This window comes from Condylura cristata, unplaced genomic scaffold, assembly GCF_000260355.1.
Source record: "Condylura cristata isolate star-nosed mole 26May11 unplaced genomic scaffold, ConCri1.0 scaffold00009, whole genome shotgun sequence".
NCBI lineage: Eukaryota > Metazoa > Chordata > Mammalia > Eulipotyphla > Talpidae > Condylura > Condylura cristata.
In genome coordinates this window covers 62,877,129-62,889,909 of record NW_004567110.1, presented here as the reverse complement: position 1 = coordinate 62,889,909, position 12,781 = coordinate 62,877,129, and the positions used below count along the sequence as shown (strand labels likewise).

Here is a 12,781-nt window from a genome sequence, read left to right as displayed (position 1 = left end):
AAGGAATTTCTTACTGGTGAAATAATCTTTGTCTTTTTCAGCTGTTTTAATACAACTTCATTAAATCCCTTCTGGACAGCCCGAGAAAGTGCTGATATCTCTAGGTTATTCTTGGTCTCATCTGTCAATATTAAACAAAAATAAATTTTAAATAACATTCATTTATTTTTAAGGAACTCTAGAGAGAACATTCTGCAAAGGGACATATAAATCCTAATTTTAATTATAAGTTAATTTTAAATGAGTTTCTTGAACAAAGAAAAACAAAATAATGTTAATAGTGAGGCCAGTTCCCACTTCTCATATAGAAGCAAGGAATAAGGCAATTTGAGCATCAAAATCAGTAATGATTGGTAAAAGATTAGACCCAGTGAAAAAATAAGAAACAAGTTCATACTTATATAATAGGTGAGAAAAGAAAATGAGTTCTTACAACAGAATGCCAGTTAGAGTAAGGAGGATACTGGAGTAGGAAAAATCACCATTTCACAGATGTCATTGTACTAACTGATTCAGGAATAATAAAACTACTATGGGGGAAAGCTTGAAGAACAAGAGGATGAACAGTTGTAAAGTACTGCCCTATGAATTTTTGTTTTTTTACGGTAACAATCATACACCTACAAAAAATTTCTAAGTATAAAACTTTTCTTTCCTGAGCTAGTATGTCACCAACCTTACGCCTTACCACCCTGAATACTTCAATGCAGAAATATACAACACTGATGCCACACCCTCCTCACAGCGTCACGGTGGCAGTTCGGGTTATTACCAGTCATTTCTATTTGTGCTATTCAGTTAAGGCTGTCTGTTCTACCTTAGTGCAATATGAAGTAACTGTCCCTTTTGAGTGAGTTTGTCATTTGAGAGCCTCTCCCTTTCCTCCTCCTGAGTGTTTAATCCTTCAACCTTTATGGGATGCAGAGGAAGATGGGTCCTGGGGTGCTCAAAGGAGCATGAGGAATGTGGCCCTGTGAGGCAGCCTGACTTGGGGTGAGAGTTAGAGTAGGTGGGGTTTAAAAGTGTTGGGACAGCAGAGTGATAGGACAACAATAGGGGAATTGAACATATAGAAGCATTAAGGATTAAAGAAGTTAGGTTTCTCAATATTGGAACAGGAAGTTGCAAGCAGAGAAAACTACAGAGTAAATCTTATGGTTTGGATAGAAACTGGATATATCACATATCAATGTGAACTTATGACCCTCCTTTTCCCTTTAATTCCTCTACCTTCTCTGTACTTCTCAGACATACACACAAACACAGAGACACACAATTGATATACATCTATACACATATTGGTAAATAAATGTGGAATAATCAGAGAATGAAAAAAATGCTTGTATGTAAATGTCATACAAACATATTCTAGTTCTATCCTGTTAATCACTAGGGAAGCAAAATTTTTAAAAGGCTTACTACCCAAAGCCATAAAATATATAGAAGAAAACACTCTGATGTACATCTTAGAAATATCTCTGAGGACTTACCCCAGAAACAAAGAAAATGAAAGGAACGATAAACATCTGGGACTACATCTAACTAAAAAGCTTCTGCACAGTGAAAGAGACACCTACAATATTGGGTGGGAATATTTGCACTCCATACAAGTGATAAAGGACTAGTATCAAAGATCTATAAAGGCTTGCATAATTCAACAACAACAAAAAACTCAATCAAAAAATGGGCAGAAGAGGGCCCTCCCTGGTGGCGCAGCGGGTTGGAGCACAGCACTGAGAATCTGAAGCCGCTTCCGCATGAGTTCGATTCCCGCCTGCCCCGGAGGAGACCACATGGCGTGGCAGACCTCTCCTGACCCGCCCGCTGCTCCCCTCAGCAGTGTGCTTCGTTGGTCTGCCTGTTCTGTTCCCCACTCTGTCTCTGGTGAGGCCTCTCGCCGCCCCTGAGCCTCTGGCCTGTACCCCAGTTCTGTATGCACAAATAAATAAATCTTTAAAAAAAAAAAAATGGGCAGAAGAACTAAAAAGACACTTCCCCAAAGAGGAAATGCAAATGGCCAACAAGCATATGAAAAAATGTTCAACATCATTTATATTCAGGCAAATGCAAATCTAAACCACAATGAGATACCACTTCACACCAGTGAGAATGGCACATATTAAAAAAACTAGCAACAACAAATGCTGGCAAGGATGCGGAGAAAAAGGAACTCTCCTACACTGCTGGTGGGAATATAAACTGGGCCAGTCACTATGGAAAGCTGTATGGAGATTTCTCAGATTACTAAAAAGGATCTACCACATGACCCAGTGATTCCACTGATAGGAATCGACCCAAAGTACACAAAAATATGAATTCAAAAGGAAACCTGCACTGCTATGTTTACTGCAGCACAAGGGAAACAACCTAAGTGTCAAAAACAGATGACTGATCAAGAAGATGTATATAAACACAATGGAATACTATTTAGCAATTAAAAAGGCAAGCTCATGCTATTTGCAGCAAAATGAATGAAGCCGGAAGGGATCATGCTAAATAAAGTAAGTCAGAAGGAGAAAGAATAACATCAGATGGTTTCACTTATAGGAGGAATAAAGGGAAACAAAAAAAAGTGTTAAGGACAAAAAGACAAAACTTGCAGGCAAATTATAGATCTGAGGAATACAGCTGGGGTAGGGAAGGAGAAGGATCCAAAAGGAGTGGAAAAGCACAAAAGACTATGGTGACAGCTCACAGGAGATATGGAAATGAGAGATTTACAGGGACTACACCTGAGGGGAAAAAACAAATACTGTCCAAAAGTGAATAACAATATAAGAAAATCAAAGAGTGGAAAAAATAAATTAATAAGAATGCTTCAGTTCTATTTCCTAATGCCCCAATTACATTAAAATGAACTGGGAGATTACAAAACTATAATCAAATATATTTTGAATATGTTAAGTTCAAATTTCCAAAGTAAAATACAAATTTTAGATGTCATATACATAAGTAATATATTGCCACTTTAATTAAGATATATATCACAATTCTGGTAAAACTTACTTGATATGGCTGAAGTTTTCAGATATCCATCCAGGCTGGGTAGAATGTCTTTATAATAGGACTGGATTACATCTTTGCAGATATAAACTGACCATTCTTCTAGGGCATTCAGACCTATTTCTGCCAACGGGGTATAGCTCAGACCCAGTTTAAAAGCCATCTAGATGTCAATACATACAAACAAGGTAAAATAAAATTTAAATTTAAATTTTTTTAAATTATAATACCAATTAATTGTAGTGTCTAATGAATAAACCTTACTGCTGTCCTAATGGCAAACACTGCTAGAGGAAAACTACCACACTGTCTATATAGCTGGTGTTACACTATGGAGTTTCAAAACATGGAAGATTTAAACTTCACATTCACCTGCAAGAGAAGTCTAGCGAAGCTAAGCCAGTTGTTCTCAGTCCCAACTAAGGAACAAAAGCAGAATTTGAACCAGGAATTTCTAATGGATTAGAATCTGCTATCACTGCTATAGCAAGACCACAGTATTTCATACTTTTCTAGGAAATGAACAATGCAAAAAGAAAGGAATTTACTTAAGATAATGCATCTACCTGTAAGGCAGGAATGTAGGCTTTAATATCAAGTTCAATGATGTCATATGGGAGGGTCAGAATAAAAGTCAAGCAGGAGGCCAAAAGTTCATCTTTGTATTGCTTCATTTTAATTGATACCTTAACAAAAAAGAAGAGAAAGACAGTGCTGGATTGTCAAAGAGAATGTCAACTAAAAAATACTAACCCTATCCTCAAATAGAAACAATGACTATGTAGCATTTATTTGAAATGGCCATGTTGTTTAAAAATTATGCGTTGATCTCCAGGAAAAGTTCATGCATTGAAGTCTTTAATTGCCATTGAATGAAAAAGATAAACAATCTATTAATTCTGAGTTGTCATTACTCATTAAATTATCTCCAGAAAACTCAAATAGACTTTTGAAACAATGATTTATTTACTAGTGTCTTTCCTAAATCTGAATTAAGCAAACCAATTTTTAAGTAACAATAGATGATTTACAACCACTAGGATTTTTTTTTCCACTACACTCATTCTTATTTTTTCTTTAAAGCATACTTTAATGAATTTAGAGGAAGATATATCTAATAAGCGTATTAACTAGTATGCAGAATAATGATCAAATTATCATATATATTGAAGTATCTGCAGTTATGACTGACACAGTTCTGATAAATAATGCTAATTACTTTTATATTGAAATCCACTGGCCAATGAAAAATGAAAGCTCCCTTTACTTTTTTTAGTAGAATTTATTTTTTTTAATTAAAAAATTTTTTTTCACCATTCTTCATTTTGTACAATGGATACTTTTTAATCTCAGTTGTATGAAATGGTGGTGGTAGTGGTGGACTTCCAATCACCATTTCACTCATGTGCTATTACCATAGTGCCTTGTGTTTTTCCCACCCCTGTTCTGATCCTCATTCTTAAATAGCTCTTGATAACACGGGACATAGGTCACTGGAAAATTACCTCTTTGCCAAATTTTGCAAGCAAAGCAAAGCAAGAATATTTTTCTGGGTCTTCAGAAGACTGCTTTTGACTCTGTGGACTAACTCCCTGTTGAGTAAAATAATAAGTCAATATAATGAGCAAGAATCAGATAATTATGTGCCCTAATCCAGAAGTTTTCAGCCATTCTTTCATTTTCTTTCTTTAAAGATTTATATATGCACACAAGAACCTGGGTACAGGCTAGAGGTACAGGGGATGAGAGGATTCACCAGAGACAGAATGGGGAGCAGAACAGGCAGACTCACAAAGTACACACTGCCAAGGGAGCAGCAAGAGAGACAGAAGTCTCTGTGCCATGTGGGTCACCTATGGCGCCATGGATCAAACTCACACCAAAGCAACAGAGACCAGCTTTGCAGTGCTGCACTTTAACCTGCTGCGACACCAGGGAGAGCCCCATTCTCCGTTTTCATTTTGCTAAGGTCTTAAGCATATTTAGAGAAATGGAAAATGAGTTCTAAAAAATTTTCAGTCAGAATTCTGTAAGAAACAGAGTGTAAGGTGGGAAGTACATGGATGGTCTTAAGCTGCAGGCCTGGAAAAATCCAATCCCCATTCCCTGTCTTCCAATAAATACCTCTGTGAGCTCAGAGACCCGCTCCCCTGTAGTTAGCCAGTTAGGTTGCTCATGTCTGATTGAAACCTTAGTTACAATAGCTTAGCTATTTTCAAACGTAACTAGTTACCAGATGACATGGTTAAATTTGTTAACACATACTGCTATGTCTTGTCCTCAATTTATGATTAGAAAATCTAGAGAGAACATAAGACTTCCAAGTAATGCTTGGGAAAAGTGATTCTCTAATCACACTTTGAGAACTTCTAGCAATTTATCATAATTAGTTAGGTACTTGAAATAAGAACAAAAAAATGCTAGTAGTTAACATTCTTAAGAACATCATCCAATTCAGTTTTAAATATCAGTTTTAAAATACAGGTAACAAAATTAGATTGTAAATAGCAAATTATTATTACCTTATACCCATGATACATATATACATGTTTATGCAACCTTAAAAAAAGGTGTCCTCTAAGAAACACTTACCTTAAAGTATTTTACTTTCTTTGCATTTCTTACAGCAACAGAAAGCAATTTGTAGAAACCACTGATGAGTGGCAACCGTGTAGCCTGTAAAATTATATCATATGTAAATGAGTAAACCCATGGTTCAAAAAATTCTACATGTTTTTCAGGAAGAATCTCTCTGTAAAAAAAACAAAGTAAAACTTTAGAGGAGAAACCTGTATGGTATTCATATTCTATCTATAACAAGTCCAATACTTTATAACATTTTTAGGTACATTTATATTCCTTTTTTTCCCTTACCTGAGAAATTTTCATTCATTTAAATTAACTAATTAGCATTATTATTCTTATGTTAAGGAAGTACATCTCTGTTAATTTTTGAAACCACAGGATTTCTCCCCTCAGATGTGATCACTATATCCCTCCTATCACAAATGCACCAATAATCCTCCACATAGTCCATTGCAATCTTCCTTCTCCTTTCTTGCCCAACCTCCTCACCTCCTGGAGGCCCCTGAGAAACCATTAAGTAGTAAAATATACTAACTCTAAGTAGGTACATTTAGATATATTTTAAAGGTTCCCATAAGTAATTTGAGACTTCATATCATTTTCCATTTCGTTTCTTATATCTACAGATACAAAATAATTAGAATTTTTTAAAATACCTGCAAAATTCCACCAGGTTAATGAAAGCTGAGAAATCTTTAGGTTTAGCAGGATGCAAGTTAGCAGCTGGATCTGAAGTTGGGATCACCCAAACACCAGTAGCTTCATTTTCACCCTTAAAAATTAATTGTGCCCAAGGGGATTACAACTGAGATGGAAAAATGCACAAAATAATGTAAAAATAAACTATTATATTATTTTAAAAAAAGAAAGAAAAATTAATTGTGCTAAAACAAACATTGTACTATTCAATCATACGTTCACTCTACAAAAAACTGACCAACTGACTTCATGGCCAAGGTCTGATGATGTGAGAAAGGAATGCAAAAGTGAAAAAAGTACAGATGAAATCTCAGGTAACAGTGACAAAAATGATGAATTTCACACACAAAAAAATATTAAAAGAATACATGGGAAGTGATAACATGAATTGAAAAAAAATTTACAAATATAAAAATATCATTTCTTGAAGGAGCTAGCAGTGATGCAGTAATATAAGCAGAATTTCATAACAGAATCAATAAACACTTAAAGATTTCAAACTTAGAAACAGAGGAATAATTAACAGCAACAGGAAGGAACTATTAAGTTTGTGTTATCAAATTGAGGAAGAAATGTTAAATATACTGTTGGAAACATGGATCTGGAAGCTACAAAGGAGGGTAAGGTTGAAGACTACAGTTATTTGGGAAACACTGCCTATTGGAATGAAAGCAAGAAAGGCAGGACTTGGAAGAGAGCATAAAACAAGGAGGAAGGAACGGTAAAGGGAGACACTGAGGTTAAAAAAATAAAAACAGTATGTTCTGAAAAGTAGACTTGTTGACTGGTATTTCTAATAAGACCTTTCAGGCAAGTTTTTTAATGAAATTATTGTAGATACACACAAAGCAAAAAAGCAATGAAACACACATTAGTGTCCCTATCAACCAATACAGAGAAAATTACAAATACAGTAAAGTCAACATGACAAATGGCCCTTTACTGTTGTCTGATGCTTCCTACCATTCTCTCATCTAACTGTACAATATGCAGTTAAAGTACATATGCACTAACATTTACAAACATAAGGTAAACTAAAAAAATATTGCACTCAAAGAATCAATAAATAACTGGGGGAAAAAATAATGTGCTCAAAAGGAAGCTACTTCCAACTTATACTCAAGCCCTTTAACACTAGTCTCAGTACCATGGTATTATTTTTACTAACTCGTGCAGAGCAGCTGGCAGCCTTAAGCTATCATTTTTCGTAGGTCAGGAAAACCTGGTATGGAAATAGAGAGGGTGCCTTCTTCCTTTTCTTCCAAATCATTCATTACATCCTATCTCTAGAATACATTTAACTCCTTGCAGCTAGAGTTCAAAGTTTTCTTAGCTATAAACAAAACAAATATCAGATTTCTCTATCCTACTGCAAAAAAATCACTTTTGTACAAAATAAAGCCTGACTCTTTGTTATTGCAAAGAATAAGTAACTGACAGGCCTAGTGAACAATTTTTTCCAAAAACTTGTTTTAACATATTAAACATATAAACTACTTGAACACAGTAATAACATTCTCTATACATTAGGCTATTCAAACAGAAAAATACTAACAATACTTCATCTTGAAGAAACCAATTTCCTACAAGTCATTACACTGAATTAATGCATAAGTATAATTGACAAAAACTTCTAACCTCTTGTTGTCCAACACTCTGTTTTTCTAGTGTAAGATCCAATTTCTCAACAATCTTCAAAATAGATTTCACGAACTCATTGTACATCAAGTGTTTAAGATTTTGAAGGGAGGAACTCATAAAAAGAAATGTTTCATCTGCTAAAAGAGAATCCTTTAGATAAAGAAAAATAATAAGCTTCAGAATTTTGTATACAAATTTATCAATGCATATTAAATATGTACTAAAACATACAGAAATACATGCATATTTAGAAATTATGAAAACTGCTATGTAAGCTATCAGATTATCAGAAAGTTTTCAAGCTGCAAAACAGGCAATTTACTAAATTATTAAGACAGTATCATTTCAGTCAGATGGTACAATTTACCAGTCATGTAATAGTTACTAAGTAAAGTAGTGCTTGGGAGTATTTAGTTCAATCCTTATTACCTCACCCAATTAATTTGTGTAAGTGTGCATACATGCTATCTGTGTACATATATACACACATAAACATATACCCTCAAAATAAATTAAAAGTTATAGTTGACAATTTCTCTAAACTTAATACCACTTAACAAAAATATAGGCCAATTACTCTGCCTTTATTGAGACAAACATCCTGTGAAACAATCGCAAAACAGGGTTATCAGCTATAAAGAAGACATAATTAAATTAGTCCATGTAGTAAAATTACTAAAAACTTCTATGCTATTTTTACCTCAATAAGAAAACAATTCCTAAGATTTTTTCACAGGACAGAATTAACTATTGACAAAAACTGCTTGTCCTAGGCTATTACTTTGTCAAAGTCTAAATTAAAATGGTGCCCAGAATCAGCCAGAAACATCTAGTAGAAACATCTACAAAGAAACATCTAGTAGAAACATTTTAGGCAAGAGGTATTATTATAATCACAAATGATATCATAGCTGTGAACCAACATCCTTCATTCCTATTATATCAACTGCATTCATCTTCACCTTTAACAAACAAAAAGATGATATTTCTTATCTGTTAAATAATAAACAGTGGTAATACTGATATTACTGAAAGCCTGGATGTTCAAAAAGACTTTGCATCAACTATATTAAACTGCTTACAGCTAAAATGAGGACTCAATTACAGTAGTGAGTTAAATTTAAATGACTTCTATTATTTTGTACCTTTTAATTGATTTTTTCTTAGTCTCTAAGTTACAATTTCAATTTTTTACTATGCAAAGTATTTTTGAAAATTAGTAAATAACAATTCTGAAATAATCTTACTATAAAACTATAGAGACCAATTAAGAGGAACTAGGGTACTTTATTTAATTTTAAATTGTCATTTTTACCATCATCTGGTCACAGCTCAGGAGATTTCTAAAAAGATCCAAATAGTCTCTGTAGGTGGGCACTTTCCATTTGCCAGTTCTGACTTCCCCTGACACACGGTCATCTTCAGATTCAGCATCTTGGGAAGACTATATGTAAAATTTATTCATGGATTTACAAAATTATCACTCTTTGCCACACTTAGGCATTTCTAGAATTTTCTAACCTAAAGTTGCTAGGAGTCTATAATTTGATTGAAGAAGACAGTATATTATGAAAGAATAAAAGACAAATTTAAAAAATTTCTGATATTCTGTAACTGCAAATATTTCAAAACAACCTCCAAGAAATGTTATAAATTATTTATTTTATTAGCATATAGCAGTCAATCTCTCATCCCATGTCCTGTAACCTCTAGTAATTAAGATATGTTTCCTCTAATATACTATAAGTAAACTAGAGTTTCAAGGGACAAAACATTTCCTTTTTGTAAAATTATATATATAAAACAGTAATTTTACATTTAAGGATGAGTCAGAATTTAGAAGTAAATTTAAAAAAATTCAGAGGCACTGTGTCCTACACTTTGGAAAAAATAAGACAAGGCTAAGAATATTTCCTAAAATGATTACTTTTGCATATTTAGGCTAACTGCCCCAACAATACTGCTAATTTTCAACAACAGAAAAAAAAATAAAATTCAGGGCCACTCCCCTGTGGTGGTGCAACAGGTTAAAACACAGTACTATGAAGCTAGCTGTGCAGCTGCTTCACCAAGAGATCAATCCCTGTCCATATGACACAGCAGACCTCTAATGTCTTGCCCCTCTGCTCCCCTCAGCAGTGTACCTCATCAGTCTGCCTGCTCTGTTCCCCCATTTTGTCTCTGGTGAATCTCTCACTGCCCCTGCACCTCTGGCCTATACCCCAGTTCTGTATGCATAAATAAATAAAGCTTTTAAAAAAAATTCATAATTTACCTTTTGAAGGATCACTGGTTTAGAACATATTCTGATTAAACCCTGATGCACTAAAAATAAAGAAAATAAAGATGAAAATAAACATTGAAAAATATAAATACTCAAAACAGGACAAGTTTTTTTTTAAGAACCTTTACCTTTTAGGTTTTTTTCTTGAAATTTGTTAATCACTTTAGTTTTAAATTTTAAATTATTCACTAGTTTAAAAAAAAAGTAGTGCAAAGAAAGGATGAGAAAAAAAACTTGGAACATCAGTTACCATAAGCTCTTCAAATGACATTGAAAGAATTTGAAAATGGGACTTCTTGGAGACACTGGGGTTAAAGACAAGGCTATCAAGCTATTGTCAGTCACTGTAGCAAGAATTTGACTGCTGGCTGGCCAGGAAGCTGACCCACTTGGCACAGCAGAGCTCTTCTATCTCTCCTACTAATTTCCTCAGCAGTGTATTTCAGTACATCTGCCTGTTCTGCTCCCTACTCTGTCTCTGGTGAATCCTCTCACCCACTACATATCTGGCCTACACTCCAGTTCTTGTATGCATAAATAAACCTTTTGAAAGTAAAATAACTAGACATAAGACCTGAAACCATAAAATATATAGAAGAAAATATTGGCAAACACTACATGGCATATACCTTAGTTACATCTTTAAAGATACATCACCCAAAGCAAAGACAGTGAAGGAAAAGGCTTCAGCTGGGGCTACCTCAAATTAAAGAACTTTGTACAGCAAAAGAGATATTAACCAAACCAAAGAGACATGCCACTGATAGGTAGAAAATTTTTGCAGACAATACTAATGATAAAGTGGCTCAGGCCAGTTAACTCATGCTGTTTGACAAGGTCCAAGTATAGGGGGATGCGCATTCCTTTAAAGTCAGGGAGCCCCAAAGCTGCTGGATCCTTTTGTTTTGTTTTGTTTTGGACACTCCTGTAATTATAACAACTTTTTCATTCAAATGCATCAGACGAAGTCAAAAGTGATTTTACAATTGGCTGTTATAGTAAAGTCAATATGTGAAAGAGGCAGTATAAATAACATGTTATACAAATAATCGGAGCTCTCTTCCTGCCCAGAACCAATAACCCAAATCTCATCATTCCACTATCTTTCAGATGTAAACACTAAATTATGATGTGGAAAAAACTCTGGATAGCTTAAGGTTTTGTTGTTCAGTCTTTAATGAGGAACTCTACTCTCTTTCAGTGATAGATTTGTGAATAAACTTTTCCATTCATGCCCTCGGGCTTCACTTTGCTCTTTTCACATATGGGATGCTTTGATGAGAATGAGGACCATTAAATAGTAACTAGGGGTAAAGGGGGCTTCCTTTTAGCTAATCTTTCACTATGGTAAATATAGAAATGTTAGTCTTATGAATTTATATGCCTGTTTTAACATTACTAGACTGATTGTACAGCTGTAAAGAGTAACGACTGAAATGAGGACACCTTGTTTAACAACTGTGTTTTTTTTTTTTAAAGAATGATAAATATTACTATCTTGGCTGGAGGTCAACCCATCACTTGCTTGTAAAAGTATAATAAATTCCCCCTGAAACAGTCGGCAGGAGATACTTGCACCTGAAGGAGTGTTTATATCCCCTCATTCATCCCTTCACAGATGCTTTCATTTCTTGCAGGATCCCTGACACCCCAACTTCTGGAGCTGGCCTCCGGCAGTAAAGGACTGATCACAAAGCCCTACAAAAAGCTGATGAAACTCAAGAAAAACAAAGTGAACAGTTCCCTCAAAAATGTGGGAAGAGTTAAAAAGACACTTTTCCAAAGAGGAAATGCAAATAGTCAACAGGCATATGAAAAAATGTTCAACATTGCTCATTATCAGGGAAACGTAAATCTAAACCACAATGAGATATCATCTTACACCAGTTGAGAATGTTACATATTAAAAAAACTAGCAACAACAAATGGTGCCAAGGATGTGGTGAAAAAGCAACACTTCTACACAGCTGATGAGAATACAAGCTGGTCCAACCACTATGGAAAGCTGTTGGGAGGGTTCTCAAACTGTTAAAAATGAGCTTCCATATGATCCAGCAATTCCACTGGTAGGTATCTACCCAAAGGACACAAAACAAAAGGACACCTGCACTCCTATTCATCACTCATCATAAAAATAGTAATTCTAGACTTACCCACAGTACTAATGCAATTCCAGAGCACTGGTCCTTTTTCAGCTAAAGCCAAGAAAACTTTCACTATGGCTTTACAACACACTGACTGCATTTTTGGACTATATTGTGGGAAACTGTCTATTTGTAACACCATGACATGTTCCAGAACTGGGGTATATACCTCTGGAACCTAGTGGAAATAGAGAACAAATTAAAGTTAAAGAAAGAAAGCACAGTAGTAATTAATTACAATTATCTAGTAAATACATGAAAAGTCAAACTTGTCATATAACCTATTATAAGCTTAATATTTAGTACTGTCAATATCTAAAAAAAAAAAAAAAAAAGCCCACAACTCAGAGTAAAACAGTCTGAACTATACTAAGGTACAATGCTAGCCCAAACAGCAACCTTCCTCTTTCAAAAAGAGTAGTCA

General features: G+C 34.5%; 1 protein-coding gene across 1 annotated transcript in view; it reads right to left on the bottom strand.

Moving 5' to 3' along the window:
• PRKDC (protein kinase, DNA-activated, catalytic polypeptide) overlaps positions 1-12,781 on the bottom strand; it is a 212,101-nt gene that overhangs the window by 178,374 nt on the left and 20,946 nt on the right. Inside the window, exons 13-22 of the mRNA XM_004680043.2 lie at positions 12,367-12,535; positions 10,205-10,254; positions 9,245-9,373; positions 7,927-8,079; positions 6,246-6,361; positions 5,596-5,755; positions 4,509-4,595; positions 3,570-3,689; positions 3,007-3,166; positions 15-121 (exon numbers count right to left, since the gene is read on the bottom strand). Of these exons, the coding sequence (XP_004680100.1) occupies positions 15-121; positions 3,007-3,166; positions 3,570-3,689; positions 4,509-4,595; positions 5,596-5,755; positions 6,246-6,361; positions 7,927-8,079; positions 9,245-9,373; positions 10,205-10,254; positions 12,367-12,535 (1,251 nt within the window). The remainder of the gene's footprint in view (positions 1-14; positions 122-3,006; positions 3,167-3,569; positions 3,690-4,508; positions 4,596-5,595; positions 5,756-6,245; positions 6,362-7,926; positions 8,080-9,244; positions 9,374-10,204; positions 10,255-12,366; positions 12,536-12,781) is intronic.